Consider the following 12,962-nt stretch of genomic DNA (forward strand, 5'->3'; position numbering starts at 1 on the left):
AAAGACAAAGATCCACCTTTCAAAGAATCTTTTAAGGTGAAAGATTCCCTAGGATGGGGAGGGGGAAATGGGTTTATATTTTCTATAGCAAATTTAGTGATTGATGCCTTCTCCCAAAATGGTACCATGTAAATATTCTAACATCTCTATGTATGCCATCCATGTGGTCTCCTCCAATACAAGTTAAGCACCTTGAAGGCAGGAACTGTTTCCTTATTTTTTACACCTTGACCCTTAATGAATGCTTATTGACTGACTGATGAGAACCTATTTGTGCTATGGTGACAAGGTTGCAAGAACAGCATGTGAATAGGAGTAGTATAATGGAGAAAGTGTTAGGGCAGAAGATTAGAAAAATCTCAGTTCTAACTCTGCTTCTGACACTTATTAATTGTATGACATTGATCAAGGAATCCATCTATACTGAGTTTCCAACTAGCCAGAAATGACAAAGATGAGCCATCGTTAGAATCCTAGTTGGTGTTTTGGGTTCCATGATAGGGCAGTTCTACCACATCCTACCCTTCCCAGGAACTCTCTCAGAGCAGGAAGCACTATCTAGGCAATGGCTGCATGGGACCCATCACTCAGATCCAGAACCCACTGGTGACAGGGATCTCTGTATTACATGTGAAGTATAAGGATGGGATGATGATTGCAGTGCATATTCCGTGTTCTTTGGGCTTCCTGGATCAATTCCAAAGTGTGTGGGGTAGGGTGGGGAGAGGGAGAGGGAGATAGATGATAGAATAGAGGTAGAGAGAGAGAAATAGAGAAAGAGAGAGATGAGAAAGAGATAGAGATATTATATATTATTATATATAATCGACAGAAATGGATGTATCAATAGATGTTTATAGATTATAGAGAGAGCTATCGATATATAGATAGATAGATAGATAGATGATATTATATATATATATGTATATAGGTAGAGAAAGATAGAAATAGAGATAGATATAGATTTATCAGAATATATACAGATTGATAAATCTAGATCCATCTATATAGCAATAGCAATAACTCAAGCTCAGTGTCTCTAGAGACGATGCTGATGTCCAGTATGTCAAGCAAATCATCATCTAGGTGGTGACTGATGGAGAGCATCTGCAAATTTGTTCCAACTACAAACCAAAGCCATTCAACTCATTGTGAATTGATACAAGCCATGTACATCCAACTTCTACAAGATACCCCATGGCTTTTGAGATCATACTGGAGGAGCAGGCATCCTTGGTTATGTGGACAGGCTTGGTACAGCCTATGAGAATCCAGGCTGGCCATTAATTAGGGGGTATTAGCCCTGCCCTTGAGGAGAGAAACTCTAGAGGAGAAGTCTCTCATTAGGATGAGTAGGAACAGGACGTGTACAAATTACTGTGAAGCTATAATTCTAACCCCAGGGTTTATGATGATGATTCAGAAGATCAAGGATTCAGGCAAGTCAGTGCAACACACTAGAAAGAACATTAGCTCTAGATTCAAAATCACTGGGCTTAAATCAAAAAGTCACCTTGGAACTTAGTTTCATTAACTTAAAAATAAGGTTTGACTTAGTGGTCTCTGGAGTCCTTTACACCATTAGACCTATGATCGCAAGGTTATGATGAAGTGAATTTGGAAATGACAAATATTACTGTAAGAGAAAAAATAAATTTGAGTCTTCACCTAAAATAGTTGACTAAAGAGGCGGGACTGAAGCAAGGGGGCAGAGGAGGAATTTCAGCTAGTCTTTGGGATTAGGAAGGGCAGGATTCCATCCTGGAATCCAGGTTAAGCCTCCAGGGGCCAATCATGTAATGCATGTAAGGTCTCTTTATAGTCACATCCAAGAGTTAGTTTAAAGCTTCTGTAAAGAGATGCAGAAACAAAGCAAATTCTTAAAAGAAACTAAAATAGCTTCCTAAGAAACAATGGGCATATCATCTCTTCTTTTATGCGCTTTCCACAGCACATTTTTCTTCTCTTAAAGAAAAGAATGACTGAAGAGCAGATTCCTTTTATCTTCCTAGTTCTAGGCAGGACTGGAGCTAGCCAATCCCAGATGGACAATCATATTCATATTTTTCAATCTTTTCTGGGACATGAAACTACAGCTTCCAAAAGCATCCCATTCAACAATCCCACAAAGTGTACAGACAGGAAGCTAGGAAGTGCTTTCTAACATTAAATTAGGTCGAATGCAAACACTTCTGTAATTTTGGTCACAGCATTTAGCAGTCTACCACATAGTAGGCATCGAATCAGTATCTGTTCATTGCGCATTTGATGAATGAAGGCCCCCTTCCTATCATCACGGCTTATTCTAAGTAATTCTGTCCAATAGCACTGACCCGAGGTGGCCCACTAAGATCCAAGAAGCCTCTATCATTCTTCACATTTCACCTTAGTCCATCATCCCTAAACGGAACTTGCCATCCCTTTTCTCCTCTGGAATTATAATCAAATGAATCAAATGACTGATTTTTTGGTTGAATCCTGGGATTATGTTATATGCCAATAAATTCTTCTATGACTCCACTTACCATCCTTCTGACTTCTTAAACAAAAACACCCTTCCCTGGCCATCATTCTCCAAGATGTGTATGTATGCCACAATCTAGACAGCCATCAAACCATCAGACCCATCTCCTCAATGGTGGTACAAGTCTTCTCTATCCCTGGACTGGCCCTGTTCACTTTAGACCTGGATCTATGTCTCCTTAACCTCTTGCCAGTTCCTGAGACTCAGTCTTGATGGGTGAATCCAGGAGTACAACTGAACACAGTTCATTCACCTTATCTAGATGGACCTAGATTGATCCAAATATTGTGAGACTCCAAGGTCACTGCTTCTTATGAACTGTGAAGTTCAAGTTTACCTAGCCTTCCCTTTGCTAGGAAAACAACCAACATATCACAGCAGCAAGATCCTGAATGATCCCCAGTAAATTAAAAGCTAAAACCTCCATTTGAGGAGGGAACTCAGGTCAGAACAACTTGTTTCATAAATGGATGTACCACAGGGGAACAGTTCTGCCTTTTGCACCATGCCACCATGTTGGATATCTTTCCTAATTCCCCCATATACATGTACTTCAGCTTTTTGGTGTATATTGTCTTCCCCCACTAAACTGTAAGCTCCTAGGGGGTAGGGACTTTTGAACCCCAAACCTTAGCACAATGGCTGGCACACAGTAGGAGCTTAATAAAAGTTGATTGATTGTTAAAAGAATTGAAATGCTGCTCAAAAGGCTTAAGTTACTGCCAAGAAGAATCATGGGAACTGTCCAAGACAGTCTAATGTATTCTGTCACATGTCGTGGATAGAGATACAAACGATTAATTCCATTTATGACTGAATTCATTCTACCCTCTCATTCCCATCATCTTCATAATAATTGCATGAAATTTCCTTTCTGATAACAAAGGACCAGTAAAAAAATCAGCTCAAAATATTGACAATTACCTGTAATTCAGCATCAAATTCGTGTTTCAGGTGAGCTTCCTCTGCAGCTTCCACGAGACGCTGGAATAACAACAAAAAAAGAACTAGGTCAGAAACATGGCACGGCAAATACTTTGGTTTTCTGGAAACCTGATCATCAATGGAAATCTCTGAAAAGGAAAATGCTAGAGTTCTCATTCGGGATGACAAAATTATGGGGGGGGTGCAGTATGAAAATTTAGATCCAGGAGACTTGGGTTTGAATTCTGTCACTACTATGTGCTACCTGATTACCTTGAATGATCAAATAACCTGTCTGTTTTCTGTTTAATGCTTGGGCAAAATTACCTCTAAAGGTCCTTCTTGGTATAACTCTGAAAGGGGGACTAACTACTTAAAATTACTATGACCTTTGGATTTAAAAAAATAGAATCAGAAAACAATCCCCAGGATTTTTTAATGGAACTTTCTGAAACCTTCACATTGCCCCAAAATTATTATACATCACTGGTCTTTTGGGCCCATTAGAGAATCCAATCAGTTTTAGTTTGAAACAATTTGTAAAATAATTCAAAACAATTTCCTGCTGAACCAGGAGTAGGAGATCATATTGTTTGTTTGTTTATGTTTAAATTTCATTCACTGAGACTGTAGGTTCCCAGATGAAGGAGAGCAAGTCATCTTGGTCATCCCTCTCAACTGGTAGGGATTCTCATAAAGTTACTCTGGACCAGAGACCAAGAGGACCTTAGAGATCACTGGGTTCAACCCATCACGTATAGATGAGGAGCTAGGTTCTGAAACTTTTTTACTTCAAGTCCTAATAAGCCACATTGCCTTTCTACAGTTTAAAATAATCCTTCAAGATCAGTCTCTGTCTCTCTGTCTCTCTGTCTCTCTGTCTCTCTGTCTCTCTCTCTCTCTCTCTCTCTCACACACACACACACACACACACACACACACACACACACAAAATCTGTAGGATAAAAAAAATTATCCACTTCCACCTGAAGCACCAAGCACCTACAAGTTACCTGGAAGTTTCTGAAGTTGGCAGGAGGGACAGAACCCTGAACTTTAGCCAGGAAGCCCTGAGTTGACATTTGGCCTCAGAATCTGTCTTCTAATTGGTCTGATGCCTTTTCCATGAACTCTGAGCCAGGATATAGAGGTAACAAAGAAAGAGTCTCTACCCTCAAGGTGCTGACATGCTACTGGACCGGGATCCTCTGGAGTCACTGACCACCTTGCTTTTCTCTACAGAGAGCTTGGTGTCTCCAGTCTCCAGATAGTTGCCCTGTCTCTGCCTCCTGCCTAACATGCTCTTCCTCCTCTCTGCTTCCTTGGCTTCCTTCACTTGCAGCTAAAATCCCACCTGCTGCAAAGAAGCCTGTCCTGGTCCCCTTAAGTTAGTGCCTTCCATCTGTGGAATTTATTTGGTCTAGATTTTGTTTCTTTCTAGTTCTGTGCAAGCTGTGTCCCCCACTGGACTGTGAGCCCCTAAAGGGCAGGGCTGCCTTTTGCTTTTGTATCCACACATTTAATGTAGAGGTATTTAATAAATGCTTGTTGCCATCTAAGTTTCAGTTTTCTCAGTGGCAAAATAGAGATGGATAGTTAGATGGCACAGTGGATAGAGGACTGGTCCTAGAATCAGCAGGATTTGAGATCAAATACAACTTCAGACACTAACTATATGACCTGAGCCTGTGACTTAACCCTATTTGCCTCAGTTTCCCCACCCATAAGATGAACTGGAGAAGAAAAAGGCACTCCACTATCTCCCAAATAAAGTCACAAAGAGCCAGACATGATAAATAACAAAACACAACAAAATGAAGATAAAAATCACTCTAGTACTGACCTCCCAGAGTGCTTTCAAGACCTAAATGAAATACTGAACGTAAACATCTTGTCAACCTGAAAGTGCCATGTGGATTGAAGTTATTATTGCTGTTATTACTAATATTAATTTAATTGTCATTATAGCTCTTATTATTTGGAGTCAAAATCTTGGATTTGTAATCTAAGCCCTCCTCCTACTTACCCTGGAAAGGTCCCTTGACCTCTGCAGATCTTAGTTTCCTTAAGTGAATAATTAAACAATTTCAAATGTACTAGATAATCTTGAAAGATCCTTTCAGCTTTAAATGCCACGATCTCTTGAGAATCTTCTGGAGAAAACCAAACTCAAAGAACATGGCAGGGAACCAAAGGCAGCAACTTGAATGGTGACTACATTCATGCTACTGCTTCAAACTCACCTTTATTGGCTCTCACCATGAAGTTACACTCTTTGAATTGCTTAAGAAGTATTCTTTTGGGTTCAAATAAGATTTAATGGAAATTCTAATGACTCAGGAAAGAATTCCCTTTCAGGAATCCTTGGTACCTTGTAGCTCTCAGACAAAGGGAAATCCTCCTGGTTCTCACATATTTACTCATGTAGCCTTGGCAATCTTTAACTTTGCTTCTGTACTATAAAACAAAGCTGAATTTGACAGGCCAGTATTAAGAAAATTGCTGTGTGGGGGTTAAGGACTGTGGGATTACAAAGCTACCACATGCCTGGAGGAGACAAAAGTTATCATTCAGATTCATTAAAGACTAGGCTCTGAAAGGGTCCTTCCAGGGCTCACATCCATTCATCCTCTCCATTCACTTAGTCTATCATGGACTAGCTTACTCATTCATTCGTTCATTTATTCCCTCTTCTCAGATCAAGGCAAGGAGATGAAACTTGTTGCTTTCCCCCTGCCAAAAATGTGATAAATTCAAGATACAGAATCAGAAATACATTTTGAGATATGGCCAATGTGGGGATTTGCTTTACTTGACAATGCATATTTGTTCTGATGATTTCTTTTTCTTTTCCATTGTGTAGGAGAGGAATTTTCAGGGAGAGAAAATAAACGTTTGCTAAGTGAAAAATAAATTTAATTTTAAAAATCCTTTCCAGTCATTGTTAGACATTTTTCAGATGCTCTGGCAAGTCAGCACCAGGTGCTACTGTCTTCACGTTGTTGCTTTGTCGATTAGTCTTTTCCAACTCTTCGTGACTTCCTTTGGAATTGTTGGCCATTTTCTTCTCCAGTTCATTTTACAGAAGAGGAATCTGAGGCAAATAGGGCTAGGGTCCCTAGATAAGCGTCTGAGATCAGATTTGAACTCAGGAAGATGAGTCTTCCTGCTGTTCATTTTGTTGTGTTTTGTGATTAACCATGTCTGGCTCCTCATAACTCTATTCACTGGGCCTTCTGATCATGTAGGCACTCATTAATTTGTTCTGATCTTTCAATTAATAATTATTAAGAATCAAATATATGTTAGGAACCGTCAGAAACAAAAATAGATGAGCGGGTCATTACCTTTTGGAGATCATATTAGAGCAATCTAGAAAGTGTTATAGTGGGAGCTAAACAACCAGACTTTTATCTCAGCTCTGTCACTTACTACTTCTTTAGCAAGTCATCCATTCTCTCCATGCCTCAGTGTCTTCATCTGTCTGATTAAATACTCAGACTGGATCACAAAATCTTAGATTCTCAATCAGACGAGACATGAAAGATCATCTAATTCAAATCTACTCCTTTTGTAGATGAGGAAAATAGGCCAGGAGAGGGTCCATGATTATTCTAGAGTCAAACAGGTGAACTGGAAGACCACTTCAAGTTCAAAGCTAGTCATTCCCTGAGACTTCTGGGGAACCAATAGGCAAAAAAGGAAGAAGTAACACATGACCAAGGCCACAGGCATGTTCATGGGGCCTTGTACTAGAAAGATGCCTCTGCTTGGAGAAGATGCTGAAGAAGGTCCCAATGATTTATTCTCTCATACTCCAATAACGAAATGGGAAGAACAGATTCTACACACACACACACACACACACACACACACAGACACACACACACACACACAAATCTTCAATCAGTCAAAGACTATGCTTGAAAAGCTTTGATGAGAGGCACAACATGGCCCAAGCGCTCCCCCAAAGAACCTGAGTCCCCAGAAGTGAGACTTCCTTACAAGAAGGGCTTTGATGCTTTAGGTTGGTCATTATGGAGAAATAAAATTCATCTTTCATCAAGCCAACAAATCTATGTCAGAACATAAAAAGAAGCAAAATTAACAACTCTCCAGGCTTTTTTTCCATGACCATACAATGAGAAAAGCTGACAAAGAGTTCTGTGCTCCAGAGGCAAAGGGGACTTTTGTGCTTCCATCAGGTAACAAATACCTTTCTACCTGCCATTATCACTATCAATAGAGATTGCTCATGCTTCCACTGAGATGAGGAATCAAAGACCTGAGTTTGAAATCTGGTCCTGCTAGTTAGCGGTGTAACATTGAGGAAAATCACTGCACCTTTCTGTTCTAGGGGCTGAGACAGATCACTCAGGTTCGGGTACAGGATCTGGCCCTGGGGAGCACACTGCATTGCACCATTCCACTCCTAACCTGGAGCTATTTATGAAGACCATGCAGCAACTTGAGTTAGAAAATCCCCATGTTCCACCCTGTAGTATTCTGTGATTGCTGTAAAACATCTCCTCTCCTCCTTCCAAGAACAGGTGCACTCATGACCTGCCAGTAACCCAGGCAAACAGTCTTAAATGAAACAGGGAAGGAAAAGACATTGGGATGTTGTGTAAGACTGGGGAAACAATCAGGATACCATGGTCTGGCACAGCAGGTCACCAATGACAGGGCAGCATAAGGAAGACGGCTGGTGACTGGATGCTAGTTTCCCACATCAACTAATTATTCTTGCTAATAGGATGCCCAAGTGCTGTTCTTTTTGTACTTCTGAAAGTCTGCAAATGCTAAGTTTGCACTCACTGACCTGCCCTAGTCATACTATAATTATTCCACATTTGTGTCCTTCATATAAGTTCTGTTCCAGTCAAAGTAGCTGACTTGACAGTACAGCTAGGAAAATGGAAAGGGCCCTTGCTCTGAGTTCAGATCCTGGCTTTGCAACATCCTCCCTGGGTCATCTTGGGCAAATCACCATCTCCCTAGACCTCAAATTCCTCATACATAAAATGAGGGTATTGGATAATGAAGCTCTTTTGGGATCCATAGCAGCTGTAATCCATCTGGCTATGCTCCATGACTAGAAGGTTCTCCCTCCTTCCCTGCATAGCTAGGAGTCCCTGGCTTCTTTCTAGGTTCTGCTCCTATACCACCTCTTCTAGGAGTCTTTCCTAAGCTTTCATTCATGAGAAACAGCTTGAGGGTCCAACTTGGAGTCAGGAATATCTGACATGGCATCTTGCTGGTATAACCATGGATGAATAAACTACCCCATCTTAGCCTCAGTTTCTCTCTGTATAAAATGGGAATGATAGCACCTATCACAGAAGCTTGTTATAAGGATCAAAGGGGATCAAAGTAAGGTACTTTGAAAACTTTTAAAGTGCTGTTCGTTATTATAATTAGTACTCTCTCCCTTCCACTGAAATTATCTTATATATTCTCAACTTTTACATGGTGTTTCTCCCCAGTATAATGTAAGGCATCTGCCTTTATATCCCCAGTGTCCAATAGACACTGTTAACCACTTATCTACATTTAGTTCTGATCAATATTGGTCGGATGAGATTCAATGAAGACATAGGAAACATGAATTCAAAAGTCCATTACTAGTGACCTATGGTAGTGTCAAAAGAATAGCATGCAGGGAAGGTCAAGCAGTCACAGAACATCTGAGGTGGAAGTGATCCAGGTCAGCCCTCCCACTTCCCAAAGGAAGTGAGGCACTGGCCAGTGGCCATCCAGCCTTTCCTTCCCAATCAGCACTTCATGATGACAGCCCATGACACTTTGGGAGAGTGGGAAGGGTCCCCACCTTTTTTTTTTGAGATCGAACCTAAATCAACTTCTTCTGCAGCTCTACTAATTGCTCCTAGCCTTGACTTTTTAGGTCAACAAAGTCTACTCTTTCATATGAGAAACTTCTAAATTCCCTGAGACAGTCATCATGACCTTTTCTACTGTGTCAAGTCCAAAGAAATATTGGATCATAGGGACCTAAAAATGTCAAGGAAGGAAAGGTAGAATTCAGATAAATTCATAGGAAATGAAAAGGCATCACAACTTAAGGGAATGGTATAATCAAAGATGAAGGGGTTAGAGTGCTCACGGCTTATTCCCCACTTTCAAACTATCCCAGACATTACCCATCTGCCCAATCTATCTCATCAAACAACACACAAATCTGCATGAGGAAGAAAACCAATGGTTTGAAGGATCACTGAAGAGTAGATTGGTCATGACATCTTTGCCCTTTCCCTCCTGCATTCAAGGTCCTTCCTTTCATGTGATAATTCAATGCAGAAATCCAGGACATAAACCATTTCATTTCTAGCTCTTAAAGACTGGGAAAAGGATTTTTAACCAGCTCTCTTCCATAACCAATTTAATAAAAAAAAAAAAAGAACATACTGTGTAGTACAGTAGATTTTGATCTGAAAAGCATGGGGAGGTAAATCACCTTATTCAAATTCACAAATCTTTGAGCCAGGTTTCAAACCCAGGTATTTTGACTTTATATCTAGGACTTTTCTAACATACCATTTTTTTCTCTCAGTCTAGCTTTTAATTACTCAGTGCATCTTGCCAACTGTGATTTCTAGGAATGGGACGTATTTCTTCTTTCCTGACATGGTACTAATTACTCTAGAGATGATAATAAGTTGGAGCCCAAAGCCATAAGATCATACACAACCTATAGGGCATTGAAGGAGAGCCAGATGGATCAACCAAAGAGCCAGGTTTCAGGCCCTCCAAAAACAACTGGAATCATATTCTTAGGGAGCAAAGGCTATTATTATGGACTAATTTCCATCATAAATATTAACTCACTACAACATATCACAATAGGCCGAGTGCAACTCACATGTCCCACCGATTTCCAGAATGGGAGAAGAAACAGAAGGTGAAAGAGAAAAGGAAAATACCGTGGCAAATTACTTAGCTTCTCCAACACAGAGGAGTTGGAATAGGTAGCTCTGAGATCAAATCCAGTCCAAGATGAATAATTCTGTAAGTAGACCTAAGGAAGAGTTGGTTGTTAATACCTAACATTTAAGATAATAACTTTAGGACCAGTAATGACTTTAGAAGTCAGTTATCCCTTTATTTATAAGGAAACTAAAGCTCAGAATCTTATGTATTCAAAGTCAACCAAATAGTAAATGGCAAAGCCAAGACTCAAATACTTTTAAGGAATAGTAAGAGCATGAGATGGGGAGTCAGCATATAGGGTTTCAAATTCTAGCTCTACAACTTCTAATTGGTGTGGCCTCGGTCAAGTGCCTTCAACTCTCCGGGTCTCAGTGTCCTCATATGTAAAGTGATAAGATTCAATCAGATGACCTCCAAGGTCCCCTTGAACTGCAAATCTAAGAGCCTCTAGTTGGGAAGCAACATGGACAAAGTACTCAATTTGTAGTCTGAGGACTTAGATTCAAATTCTGGTTCTTTGGTGAATTTCTTAAATATTCTAGGCCTCAAGTGTTCCCTCTGCTCTAAAATGGAATGCTAAGGTTTAATGATCTCTAATGTCTTCTCTGACTCTATGTCTGGGAATCTTTGATTCCCATTCCAATGTTCTCTATGATTTCTCACTATCATAGTTACCAAAGTTTTACATCCATTGACACTTGACCATATGACTTCATGGTTTTCCTTTTTTTAATAACTGGATCATCTCTCTAACTTTTCTCATTTCCACAAAGTTCCCTTTTCTCCAAAAAAAATGTATAAGAAATTGAATTTTTGGAGGATATTCATCCTGAAACTCCAAAGGGAGATTTTCTTTCCTGCAGGCAGTAAAAGCTTAGGTTATTTTAAAGAAGGGTCATCAGAGAATCAACCCTGCTTTCAACAGATTGTACTCTCTGATGCTGACAGGAGTCACACTGTGTCTCACTAGAATATCTAGGGGGAAAATCCCAACCCCTCCAAGTTCTGGCTTTACTGCAGAGAAGAGTGGTAATGGCAAACAGACAATATATCTGTGAATCACACTGAAAGGTTAATGGAGAAATGATCTCTCTTCTATGGCACAACCAATACTGACAACTTCTATATTCAATGTTAGACTATGGGCTTTTTTATTATTTTAGAACATGAAAATATGTGATTTATTCTTGTATCTTCTTTTCTTTGCTTAAATGGAAATGCAAAAATGACATGTCAGAGTTGATAGAGCACAGACTAGGAGATATAAACATATAGGTTCAAATCCAGTCTCCAAATTTTACTAGACTGACCATGAGCAAATCACTTAAACCAAAATCTAACTACCAGCATTTATTACTTTATAAATGAGTCCCCAGAATAAAGAAAAAAAATTCCAGTTTTGAGACCTTCTTTGGGTCAGAATCCACTCAGAACCATAGTTTATGAGTTTCCAGCAATTTATTTACTTTTGCCAGTCAAGCAAAAATAAAAGATATTTATTGTTACTCAAGTCCCTATGTTTTCTAAGGACAGCTGGGTGGTGAAGTGGATAGAGCACTGGCTCTGGAGTCAGAAGGATGGAAGTTTGAATCCAACCTCAGACACTTAACACTAGCTGTATGGCCTTGGGCAAGTCACTTAACCCTGACTGCCTCACATCTAGGGCTACCTCCAGTCATCCTGATTCCTATCTGGCCACTGGACCAGATGGAAGTGAGGCTGGCAACTTAGCACAATCCTGCTCACTCAAATCCAATTCATGGGCTTGTTATGGCATCACCTCCCTAATGTCATGGTCTTCTTCGACAATGAAGGACAAACAAATCAAGTCTTCTAAGGTATCACCAGGGTACAATCTGCTTAAGGCATAGGATTCCCATATTGAAAGCTTCCTAATCAGAAACTACTGGACTTTGGGTCAGGAAGAACTGAGTTTAAATCCTGTCACAACTACTTCTGAACTATGTGATCCTCAGCAAGTCACTCTATGGGCATCAATCTCCTCATCTTTAAAAAGAAGATTGTCTAATGATCTCTATGGTCCCTTCTAGCTCGCTCGCTCTCTCTCTCTCTCTCTCTCTCTCTCTCTCTCTCTCTCTCAATATTTCCTATAATATTTTGAAAAAAGTTCCCATATTCCTAACATTATAAAACATTTAATAAAAGCTTGATTTAAAGAATAAAAGAAGATGCCTTTATTTAACTAAAATTAGGCATAAAAGACTAGTTTTTACTGTTGGATAATTTCAAGAATTGAGGTTTTTCACTCTAGGGGGTCATTATTTGAGAGAGCAAATAATATTCAACTTGGAATTGCTAAGATTTATGGCCAGAAAAATGGCAAAGCCCCAAACTGCTTATTTCATGGACAAATAGCCTTATCAGAGTCCAAACAGAGGATATTTTTAAAGCAAACTTGGTTATTGCTCCCTGAGGATCAGCTATGCCATTTATCAGAAAAGGCACTAAAAATCAATTTAAATTTCTTAACTGTGTAATTATAATGTGAGGCAGCATTATAAAAAGTGAGTGCAGGGAAATGATGCTTCTCTGTTGTTCCTATTAG

General features: G+C 39.7%; 1 protein-coding gene across 1 annotated transcript in view; it reads right to left on the minus strand.

The window, feature by feature from the left end:
* The window catches only part of CACNA2D3 (calcium voltage-gated channel auxiliary subunit alpha2delta 3), an 804,577-nt gene that overhangs the window by 701,875 nt on the left and 89,740 nt on the right, over window positions 1–12,962 (minus strand). The window contains exon 3 of the mRNA XM_074199069.1: window positions 3,449–3,508. Coding sequence (XP_074055170.1) covers window positions 3,449–3,508 — 60 coding nt within the window. The remainder of the gene's footprint in view (window positions 1–3,448; window positions 3,509–12,962) is intronic.

The sequence above is a fragment of the Macrotis lagotis genome, chromosome 8, assembly GCF_037893015.1.
Source record: "Macrotis lagotis isolate mMagLag1 chromosome 8, bilby.v1.9.chrom.fasta, whole genome shotgun sequence".
NCBI lineage: Eukaryota > Metazoa > Chordata > Mammalia > Peramelemorphia > Peramelidae > Macrotis > Macrotis lagotis.